Source organism: Apteryx mantelli, chromosome 1 (genome assembly GCF_036417845.1).
Source record: "Apteryx mantelli isolate bAptMan1 chromosome 1, bAptMan1.hap1, whole genome shotgun sequence".
Taxonomy (NCBI): Eukaryota; Metazoa; Chordata; class Aves; order Apterygiformes; family Apterygidae; genus Apteryx; species Apteryx mantelli.
The window spans coordinates 61160796-61172840 of NC_089978.1; the positions used below are offsets into that span (position 1 = coordinate 61160796).

General features: G+C 40.5%; 1 protein-coding gene across 2 annotated transcripts in view; it reads left to right on the plus strand.

The window, feature by feature from the left end:
- PCCA (propionyl-CoA carboxylase subunit alpha) overlaps positions 1-12045 on the plus strand; it is a 301944-nt gene that overhangs the window by 276885 nt on the left and 13014 nt on the right. For both annotated transcript variants that reach the window (XM_067293647.1, XM_067293657.1), the window contains one exon: positions 8173-8313. In XM_067293647.1, coding sequence (XP_067149748.1) covers positions 8173-8313 — 141 coding nt within the window. The remainder of the gene's footprint in view (positions 1-8172; positions 8314-12045) is intronic.

Sequence of the window (12045 nt, forward strand, 5' to 3'; positions counted from 1 at the left end):
TGCAAGTGATGGGAGTGTTGGCATTTTGCTGCAGGCTCTAATGGGCTAGTTTAAATGGTCTAAAAAAAGTGATTAATGATTAGGAACAGGACTGTTACACACAGCTTCACAGCTCTTTTCCTCAATGCCTTTCCATTTATGTCAACTAGCTGCACACTTGGGAGGTGTTATTTCAAAGCAGTCAACAGTTTTTTTTCTGCTGCTGTTTGTTTCTATTTCATACATCCCTTTCGTTGGTCAGATCTAGCTAATGTTTCCTTAAAGTTGTAGGCTTCACCGATACAAGAGAATAATCCTCAGGCTTTATATGTCTGGTGACCAAAATCTAAATTCAACTGACATTTTATTACAGTGAATGCTCTCTTTAGCGTCACTCTATTTACTCCTGTTTGGTTTATTACATTAGAAATAATTTAAAGGTTTCTCTCAAAGTAATTGAAACCCTTTGTCAACCAATAAATGGTTCTCTTGTGTTATCCACTTGATTTTGCAGCAAGCAGTAATTTTTACATTAGTACTGCTTGTTTATAACTGGTAAGTGTCCACCCCCAAGCTCTCCCTTATATGCATACATACGCCCTTGCATATATATTTGTTATGTGTATTCTTTGGGAACCAAGGCCAATAAACATTATTACAACACTTTAAAACCCCCTGAATAACAACTTTGTGCCATAACTAGGAAGAATAAGTAGTTCCAAAAGAAAAGAGAAATCAAAGTCAAAGAATCCAGTATCTCACTCTTTTTAATGAACCTAGCAGATATAATGCATTCTCTTTGCTCTCTTAAGCTAAGGCAAAATCAAATTCTGTAGAGCAGTGGGGACTGAACACTCAGGTGCAAGATAACTGATTTTTTTTGAAAGTTTAGCTCACTGTGTTTAGATCTTAAAGCTCATTGCTGAAAGTCAGCATTCACCCTTAAATACCCTGTTGTGATAGTAACATATTTCCTTATACTTAGAATAGGATGTAGACTAGCCTTTTAGATACTAGCATTTTGTACTCACATTTTATTAGTATTCAAAATATGAAACTTGTACATAGCTTTGTACAAGTTCTACCAAGTTTTCTGAACGAGAAGCTCACAGAAAAAAATTATCTACTAATATAGGGGTGGCGAAGGCGGGAGGACGTGAGATGATTTAGAGTGCAGTGGTCTTGGCTCCAGCGTTCATGCCATCTTGCCCCACTTCTGCAGAATAGCAGGTTACGGGGTAAGGTGCCGCGTCTGCCAGACAGATCTGAGGTGTCTGAGAAGAAGCGGCGTTCCTCACAGGTGGGCATGCCACCCAGCTGGCTTGTCCTTCTCAGCGTAGCACTCAAGGTGGCAATGTAGCCCATCTTCCTTTTGTAACATCATTTTTAGCCGCCTTTGCCAAGTAACCGAGGCTTGGGCAGGCGTGCTGCTGTGTTGTGTGTGCTTGTCCTCTGTGTTCCCAATAACCTGGACTCAGTTGCTCAACTTCAGCCAGATTTAACAGAGGGGGAAGAGTCCTGAAAGCATTATGGTCCAACTCACTTTGCAAATAAAAAGAGGCCAGCTAGAGGAGAAAGCTGCAACTCTGTATGTGTGGTAGGGGTTTGGTCAAACTCGTCCTTTATATAAGACGAGAGGCTCCACACAGGGAATGCAGTTATGAATGCCCCCCATGGTTATAATGGGTTTTTTTAGACATGACAAGCAACTACAAAACACATCTGTGAGAAAGCAGACTTCATTAGTCCTGCTGCTCACAGAACTACTTGTTACTTCTGAGAGATTCTCCTCTGTGGCGTGTGCAGCGTATGGAGAGGGGCTGGCAGGGATTTTCTTGTCTCCGTATATGCATGGGCCAGAGTATATGCAGTTGTTACTACAGGCATATAAAGCTGCTTCCCTCTTTCCTTGTAATTAGGGCATTTAACTTATCAGCAGCCCCTCTCTCTTTTTTTTTTTTAGCACAGAAGCATTTGCATGTTTAAAGATTCTGCATTTTTCTTCTGCAGATGGGCCAGGGAACATCTGCTTTGGATAGTTTGCAAGTGTTACTTATTAAGTCAGGCCCCCAAAATCCAGCGAACTGTGGTGACTGTTCCCAAGGCATGCTTTTCCTGTTAGTTTTCTTTTGGAAGCATGTGTTGAGCTTCATTACACACATTTATTCTTCGGTTTTCCTTTTGGCTCAGATTCCTGACTAAGATTCTGTTCGTAAACGATGAAGTAAAATACAATTTTTCTTAGGCATCAGTGCAGCACTTTTCCCCCCGTAGCTCGTAGTAGCCCTGCTCGTGGGCAGATTTCAAAGGAAGCTCGTCTCCTTATGGTTTTCCTCGATAATCCTTTATCCACCATCTTCAGCTCTCATTCCGTTGCTTTCTTGCCTGTGGCTACGTTTCTATCTCTGCATCAATTAGCACAGTGATTTATACAACAAGCAAGCAGTTTAGAGGTAATGGTACACAATTAACATCTCATTCCACCATAAAGGGTATGCTAAATACCCCAGTCACTGCTTTCTCTGCCTGGAATTGAAATAAGTGTTTGTCCTAATTCATATGCTATCTGATGTGAAGTGGGCCTGCTTTGTACAGCACTACACCATTAATCTAATTATAGATAGCTGCAAATGAAGTGCTGTCTGCGCGCAGAGACTGAAGAAAATAGCGCTTTTGTCATTTAGCATGACTCTGTGAAGCAAGATCGCACTTTCCATGGCAGTATGGCAAAATGGAAATCGGAATAATATTGCTGCCTGTTACATCGTTTCTAATTACAACAGCGTTGTAAACACAACCGGGCGCTGGGATAAATAGAGCTGTAGATGCGCTGTCAGGCGGGTTGGCGGCGAAAATCCTCAGTGTGCTGTTGTATTAAATGATGCGTCCTGATTGACAGCTACCTCGAGACTGCGCTGATGGAGTTGTCACGGCGCCGCGCCGAGAGGCCGCTCGGCGGCGCGGGGGCTGCGCGGGGCGCCCGGCTGCGGCGCGTCCCCCCGGCGGCTGCGCCCCCTCGCCCTCGTGGGTGAAGGCAGCTGCCGCCGAGCCGCAGAAGGGCTCCTGGCTTCCGTGGCTTTTCTTTTTCTTTTTTTCTTTTTCTCTTTTTCTCTTCTTTTCTTTTCTTTTCTTTTCTTTTCTTTTCTTTTCTTTTCTTTTCTTTTCTTTTCTTTTCTTTTCTTTTCTTTTCTTTTCTTTTCTTTTCTTTTCTTTTCTTTTCTTTTCTTTTCTTTTCTTCTTTTTGGCTGTCTTCGTGGCATGCTGGGTGTTTCGTTGGAGTTTGCTCCTCCATCAGGTGGAAGCCACCGGGGTTTCGTGGGGACGGGGATGGCAGCCCTCACCACCACCCAGCCGGAGGAAATCAGCTCTAGGACTCAGAGCTCGGGAAAAAAAAAACACTCCGCCATGATTTATGAAATGTTGTATATCCCCTTGCTGAGCGAGAGGTCCTTGGCTCTGAAAGAAGATGGTGCCTGACACCTTCAAGTAATATGGAATAAATACATAATTCTCCTGTTTAGGTGTCTTGGGGGAAATATAAGCAAGGCTATACGGTCACTGTGTTAACATGTATAATTGTTAATAAAAGAGGCAGTGTGCTGATAACGTATTGCGCACTGGAGCACTGCTTATTATTGCCTTGAATGAATACCAGATAGCATTACGCACCTATGATGGTCAAACTGCAAGTGACAACAGTTAAGTGACTTGGGACAGGATGCTGATTAGGAAAGTTAAAGGGAGATTACATGACCACAGTTAATAAATTTCCTTAATTCTGAAAATGACAGTGTAAGCTTAGTGAAAATAACTGGGATGCACAGCAGTTTCTCTGCTCAAATCTGAGCTATGCATGATTTTCATCCTTCTGACCACAAGAAGAGGCTTTAAAAATGTGGTTGAACGTGAGGTAAAGCATACTGAAAATCCACATCTGGTCAGCAACCCAAACAGCTCCGTAAGTAACATATGGGTATTGATACTTTGGATTGCTCTATAAAATCTCCAATGGAGTTTGAACATTTACAGCTCCTGGGAACATGAGTTTCAGGTGTACAGGGAAGATCATATTTATTAAACTAATGTGAGATGTAACAATGCAATTTTGAGGATTTTGCTAAGTGTGTGTAATATTCTGTTGTACATGACAAGGGAACCTTATCTGTTGGGACTACAGAACTTGCTTTTAAGTGAAGATAGGGTTCAGATATGCCCTGGCCTCCTTTAAATAGCAACTGTTTTTCTCTCTTCTTGCATACTTACTTGGGAGATTAGTACCTTATATGTCTACAAAAAAATCAACAAAAAGCGAGGTATAATTTTTGATACATTGCTTTCTCCTACTCTTTTCTTCTTTTTTCCTTATTCCTTTGTGCTGCTATTATTACACTTTTCTTCTTCTTCTTCTTTCTTCTTGTTGCAGCTATTTCATCATGAGGGGTAGTTTTGCATTACATAAACATCAGATTCATTTACCAGGAGAGTTAGGACAGGATACTGTTACACTAAGGTGACTATTAAGTAACATCCCCTTTCCCTACTATTATTTTTGTCTGCTGATTGTGGACTCCGACAGTCTGGTGAAAAAGAAACACCTGTTTTCTACACCATCAAACGCCGAATGGCTTCTTTCAGGTACTTCTTTATTAACTTTCCTTTGGCTGGCAGAATTAGGCTCTGAAACCCTGCAGAGGGGAGCAGTGGTCAGTGACAGCTACTCATCAGCTCAGATCTGATCGCTAGCAGATTTCATTGCTTTAGAGTCCATCCACCCGCAATCTATTCATGACTCCAACAGATGTTTCTTCTGTTTTAGGCCTGTGGAAACCTTCTGGTCTCCATTTATAATCCAAACTTTACAGCCTTCCCTAATTTAAACCCCTTCTTTCTTCCTCTTCTGCCTCCTCCTCCTCCTTCTCAGGAAAAAAAAAAAAACACCAAAAACCCAGACCCCATCCACACTCCGTTAGTAGCGTATAAAAACAGCTACTTCATATGTAAGGATTTGTCCTCATTTACTAAATCAAAGGTGTAACAGCAGTATTCATCGTGCAATGAAAAAAAATTGGTATGTTCTTAAATGTTTTAGAGGCGTGTGTAGGCACTGCTGGATTTGGTCTTCCTGGGACCCTTGCGGTTCTCAGTGAGCTGCTGCTCCAGCTCCATCACGGTCAGGTGAGCAGCTCCCCTGCACCCCACTGTAAAGCTCTTCGCTGAGGGCTGAGAAAGAGCTTTACAAAGGAATGCTTCTGCGGCTGTTTAGTGGGGTCCAGGCACCAGCAGAAATACATCAAAGGTAATCTTAAAGAAGGAACCTTTCTTTGCTGCTTTGTATTTTTATATTCTGAAAGGTCATTTGTGAACCAACTGTGCCAAAAAAGGCCTTTCCTGGGAAGTTTACTGTTGTTATTTTTTACTTTTTGATTAGAATAACTTGCTTATCCCCCAAACAGACTAAAGAACAATAAACAAATACAAAAGGAAAAGGAACAGCTCATCAATAACAAAGACCTGCATTTTGAAGCTTTGAGTGTACTGACTCTTGCATCTCACTCCAAGGAAAGCAGAAGTCCTGCCGAGAAAGGAATCTAAAAAATATGAAAATTATAAAGATAGTAAAAACAATGTTTGGTAGGGATATTTTAACTTGGTGTGGAGAATTGAGCTTTAAAGCGCAGCGCACTCAGGGACATGTTTTTTCCCCACTGCTCTAAGTTGTGGTGTGCAGGGAGAATTACGTATTTCAGTCCCTGTGAAATACTGTAACCTAGATGAATGCAGAAGATACAGCTTTCACTTGATGTTTAAATTTTGAAATCGGACAGCTCGGAAGTGTTGATCTATACATATATGTGGCTTAGAAAACTAAATGGCGTCTAAGCTTGATCTTCCAAAATCATATCAAAATAGTCTCCTGAGTAAGCAACAACACAGTCGACAAATCTAACTTATTTCTGTTTTATTCCTTGTGTGTGTGTGTGCAGTTTTTTTTTTTTTTATTTTCAAACTCAGAGTACAAAGAAGACACTAACCATGGATACCGAAACTGTGCAATTTGGTGTAATTATATTCCCCCCCATAGATTTAATGAAGGACTTTTAAGTACAATTTATCTTTGATAAATAGTCCCTCTGCACAGAATGTTTATTAGATTGACAGCAGAATACACTCTGCAAGCATGTTTTCCTTGCCACTTATGACTCAGATGAATTTTAATAGGAGTAAAAAGCTTTTATTTGCACAGTAATTTCACTTAAGGATCATATCCTTCAGAAACTGGCAGACACTTGTATGTCTTGATTGCAAAACAGACACTCAAGAGTAAAGAAACATGCGTAAGATGTTATTATTTGTCCTGTCACATTGCTGCAATTCTATTTGCAACTTGTGTCATCAAATCTCCTATAGGCATCATCTTCCTCCTCCCTACACGGTACATGCACGTGTGCATACGTGCACACATATGCACACACACACCCCTCCTTCTAAAAAAGAAGCTGCGAGAAGCGCACCTTCTTGAACGCAGTTATTTGTGCAGATAACTAACTGTATTTTGGTTTTGAAAATGGGAGCACCTCACTCTTAATTGACATCATGGTGCCTGCAGGAGGCTTTGAGTTAAAGCAGCTTTTTGTGTACAAAATGGTGCTGGCACACATCGGTCGTAACCAAGACACATATGTTTGGGCACGAGTACTAAAATCCGTGGGTGCCACTTACAGCTTCAGGAAATATTTTTGGGGCACTCTTTTGTATTTAGTGGAGGGTTTTTGCTTCATGTAACCATTTACTTGTATTTCTGATAAGAACCAAGTATTTTCTAACCAAATGGCTACACTGTCTGTTGCACATATTTAGTGTGTCCAAACAGCATTTATGTACGATGGTAATCCTTTGGTTTAATTTGGTTTTGAAAGCTGCTTTTTAAAGATTTCACTGCAGAGTTAATTACCTTTCAAATGTATTTCTAAAAAACCTTGCTGTACACTCTGCAGAAGCAGACGGCAGAGTCCCCCTTTACCTTCACCATAAGGATATCTGATTTTTTCTGTCCATGTGAAAATGAAAAGTAAAGACGTTCTATTGCTAATAAAACAACAGCTAATTGTTTGGGAAGAAAACATACTGTTCGAAGCAAGGTGTTGAACTTTACATCATCAAAATACACATTTGCATTGTAAATGCAGTGCATCCATCGCTTATTATTAAAACCTTTGTTTAAATTATTGATGAAGCATGATGCTGGTCTTCACGCGGTTGGCCTTGGCGAGGACGGGCTTTCACGCAGAGACCTGCTGCCATCTACTGGAGCTTCGCCTTCGGTTTCCAGTGCGCTGGGACAAATTTGAAGGCCGTCTCTCCACGCGCAGGGACTGAGCTGTCACAGTGACGGCAAGTTTTTAGAAACTAAAAGCCTGAAAGTGAAATTAGTGTACATGGCTACAGGTTTTCAGAAAGGTTTTTGTTTAAAGGGATGCCGTTAAAAGGGACGGCTAAGGTTCCTCATGTTCCTTCCCTTTTTTTAAAATGTTACAAAACATAAGAGAGAAAACATTCTTTTTTCTGAAGGTAGGTAACAGCTGCTGAACAGTTTTTATTACAAATAAAATGTATTCGATCCAACCAAAATGTTCCATCGTTCTGCTTGTGCATGAAAAAATGGAAGTGAAATTGTTTAATATGTTGTAATTGCAAAATCTAAACAAGGTGTTTACTTCAAGCATTAAATAACTGATAAAAATAAGTGTTAAAAAAGATAAAAATAGTGTTTAGTACGAAGTCATGTCATTGAAAATCTGGCAGATTTTCCCAAAATATTTAGGAAAATTCTAATTTGATACAGCAATAGAAATGATTACCTAGCTATTCCTAATCTACTAAAAATAACGTGCATTTTTAAAATCTTTTCTCTCCCCTCTCTGTCCCAATTTTTAAATGACTCTGACCTTTCTTACTGTCCTTGATTCTTCCCTTTTACATACTCACTGATGCTGTTTGAGGTTGCCTATTTTTCTTTCTGTCTACTGAAAATGAAACTCTGAACAAGGATTTCAAAAAGTGATATTTTGGACACTCCTGTAAAGAGCAAATAGCAGATGTATTATATAAAAGCATGCTACAAAATAATGCCGATTATTCATTGGAATTCACCAAGGTGCAGTGTCCTAAAACATTCCTCTTCCTATCCTTTAGTACAAATTGCAAATACTGACGAAGGTTGCTGCAGAGCTGAGCAAGTACATGCCAGAGAAAGCAACAGAGGACACCTCCAGCGTTTTGAGATCTCCCATGCCTGGAACAGTGGTGGCGGTTTCTGTCAAGCCTGGGGACACGGTAAGAAATGTGATCTATATATCTGCGTTTTCATTCTATATTCCACACAAATTCCTCCTCTGTGCAACTGAAACTACCAGTCAGTTCCTTCACCTCACCTGTAGAATAAAGCATGCTGACGTGTGTGCACTGGTTTTTCATTCTCTGTTTAAATTATAAAAAGTCATAAGGAAGCACCTTGGACATGAAACAGGCTTTAAAAGAAACATTTTCATCTGGATACAAGTCCACAGCCTAAACTCAGCTAATCTCTTGCTTTTATATCACAACTGCCTTGGCAGGGGGAAAAGATTGTGTGTGTGTGTGTGTGAGAATATATGTAAGTATATGTATGCTGTTGGTGGTAGCAGGAGGGGATCCTTGATTTTCTGCCATGAAATGGTGCAGTGAAAATGTTATTAAAGACAAGGTTAAATTTTAAGGGACATAGGACAGACATTTAACAATCTTTTTTTAAGAATCCCTACGTTACCATTTAGTGTCATAGCAAGACGTGTGACTTTTCTGACTGGGGAATTCCATGCTGGGAATTCCCAGTCTCTTACGGGAATTCTCTTGTCCTGCAGAAGGAATAAACTTGACACAGAGAAAGGCAACAAAACATGCCATTGCTGTCCTGGGATTTCCAGTGCTGCTTACCTCACATGCAGCTAGAAACAAATGTGAATGTGGTGTTTTATGTATAAATACTTACTTGTCCTCAGCTTTATATGAACTTTGACCACATTGTGCCATATGTTATTTCTAAGCTCAAGGCCCTTAAGTGAATCTCTCATAACCATTGAAATCGATAGAGTGATGCAGACACAGGAATAATAGAATCAGGTTGTGCAGATTAATTCTAAAGTACTTGTTACTATTGTCATTTAAATGAAGACATAAATATATACATGGCACTTAGAAATTTTTAGTCATAGAGTTCATAATTTATGTGAATGAAACCTAGACCTTGTTGAGAGATGATGTAGAAATGGGATAAAATCTCAAGTCCGAAATTAGCACTGCATTTAATATGTGAAGGTCATGAACTGTGCTGGTGAAGTGGTTGGTATGCTTACATTTTTCTGTGGTGCCACCTCTGTTTTTACAATATGTGAATATTTCTGTCTAGTCACAGAAGGAAGGGAGTCATAAAGTTAATGTTAAAGATCTACAAACATTCATATTAAATAAAGAGATTTTTGAGAAAATAGAACTAAATACAGCTGAATAAAAATTACCAAGAAAGAAATTCCTTTAGATTACACTTAGCTTTCTGGGTTTGTGAGATATATATATATATATATATATGAACAGTTTATGCCTTTAAAAACAGCAGTATTAATTTAAAATTAATAATTTATTACAGAATTTTAATTTTTATTGTTGATTTACAGCCCTGTTTATATAAACTGTTGCCTATGAAAGTAGCCTTATGCCTGGAACTAGCCTGTGATTTAATTTCAACTTTTAGTCACTTGTTTCATGTTAATCATGTGTGGAAGAATCTTGAGGCTTATGTTCCTCATACACAGTATTGTAAGCTGCCAGATAAATTATCAAGCAATGTGTATTCACAAAAACAAGACTACAGAATGAATGGTCAGCTGCTAACAGCCAACACAACAGCTAGTCTGAAGATCTGCCTGAAATCGGATTAAAAAACTGATTGCTGAGAACTTACTTATGTCATTGTATGGAGTGAGAAATCTGCGGCTTCTATTTGCAGGCAGTAAGAGTGGCTGAGTGAGTGAGAGCGTAAGCAAATATCTGCTTTTGCGAAGAGTGAGGGGAAACATTTTCAAGGCAAGGATTTTGAGCCTTTTTCTATTTGTTTGTTTGAAGCTTTTTCTTTTGCTTTTGACTGAGAACTTAATGCTGCTAAGTATTATCAATTCTCTCATGTTTGCCTGAGAGTATTATTTGTTGTCTTGAAGAACTAGAACCAGGGGAGAACGAGGCCAGAGCCAAGGGGATTTTAAGCAAATAAATAAATGAACCTGCCTCTACAAATCCACAAGTGGTGCACTGCATCAGAGCACGAGTTGTTAAATAATGTGTGGAGATTTTTTTCTCTTCTCCTCTCCTGCAGCTTTTTGCTGGAGGCACTGCGTGGCAAAACATTTGAAAGCATAATCTATGTTCTGCTGACCTGAGCTTGTCAATGCTAATTGTGTGGCTTTAATTGCAAAAATACATTTGCGTTGTTGAAAGGGGTTTAACTTAAATCCTTCCTTTCCAGGACTAGTGTCAAAATGTTAAAAAAAAAAAAAGAGAGAGAGAGAAAGAAAGGACAGCAAGAGATGAGGGGAGCATCAGCTATCTGCACTGAATATGCAGTGGGCTGGTGTGATTCAGAGTACACGTCTCGGCTGTCTGTCAGAGCCCAGCTCACTCACTACAGCTTTTCAAGGCGTGATGGCAGGGGACTGTAACTCCCTGATAAATACAGCTCTTTTTGTCACACTGCTTGGACAAAGTCTTCAGTCAGCTTGAGAAATGGGCATTTAAGTCACTCCTGTTCTCTTGAATGAGCTCTAGGTTCGCGGCTGTGTTTACCCCTTCAAATTTGCCCGGGGTGTGACAGCAGCGCGGCCGAAAAATCAGAGCGAACGAGGTAGTTTTGTCCTTCCTCCCGGTCGGGTGCCACTGCTGTTAGGAGTAAAGCAGCCTGCTTATGAGCTGCTCGGAGGCTGTTTTTCCCTAACCTGTGAACTATGCTAAATAGCTCTGGGCAGCCGCACAGCGTGGTCCCTGCGCCGCGCTGCCGCACGGGGAGAGCCTTTCAGAGCTGTCAATAGCACCGGGGGCTCCAGTGCCTTGGCCGGCCTTCAGGGGGAACTTTACAATAGCGAAGAAACTCCTAGCGAGGGAGCGTATCGCTGTCGCTCGAGCGGCTGCGTTTGCAAACTTGTGTTTACTGTCTGCAGTTCAGATACGGGACAGCATGCTCGGCCAGGTAAAGCATATGGTGTTTGTTAGTCCCTTGCCATGAGTCCATAGCCACGTGAGAAGGCAACGCTGATCCCCGAGTTAGTTTCCCTCACTCGATGCATCATTGTTTTTCCTTGAAGTATAGTGTTCGCTTTTGGCTGCCATTCACGAAAAAAGCTTTGGGCTGGTGAAGATTGTGTGAGCATCCTCCAGCAGGTCTGAGAAGCAGTTTCCAATTCATTTTTGCCAAAAGATACTGCATATGCAAGGGATTCGTTTTCTTTTTTCTATAAGACGATCCATAGATTTTTAGTACCACAGTGGGGAAGTGCTGTTTGTCATTCAGAGAGAAGTAGGACTTGCCATGCTGCCAATTTTTTAGCTTTTTAGCTGCTTTCTACTTTCTTTATTTTCTCTCACCTAATTAGAAGAATGTAATTAATTGCCACTCAATTATTCCTGGAAATATAACGAAGCCACTCAGAAGCATAAAGCAAGATAACCACCAAATGATGTGAAATCTGGCTGCGTGGCAAGCAGCTTACTATTATTTAGGGAGAGAAGGTTTAAATTTAACTTATGTTCTTTATGATAACACAGTTATATAGGAGATACCCGTCCATTTGGGGGGGGTAGGTTGTCTGCATGTTTATTTTTTAAGCAGATTGCTAGTGACAAGTGTGCATTATGAGGCAGTTCTGGTTGGGGAGAGTCACAGTTTGGTTCCCCGTGGTGCTAAGGGCAAGAGAAGCCACCAGGCTTCAAAAGTCCAGACAAGGGACTTGGTGCGTTTCTGCTGACAACAATGTCAGCACAAGG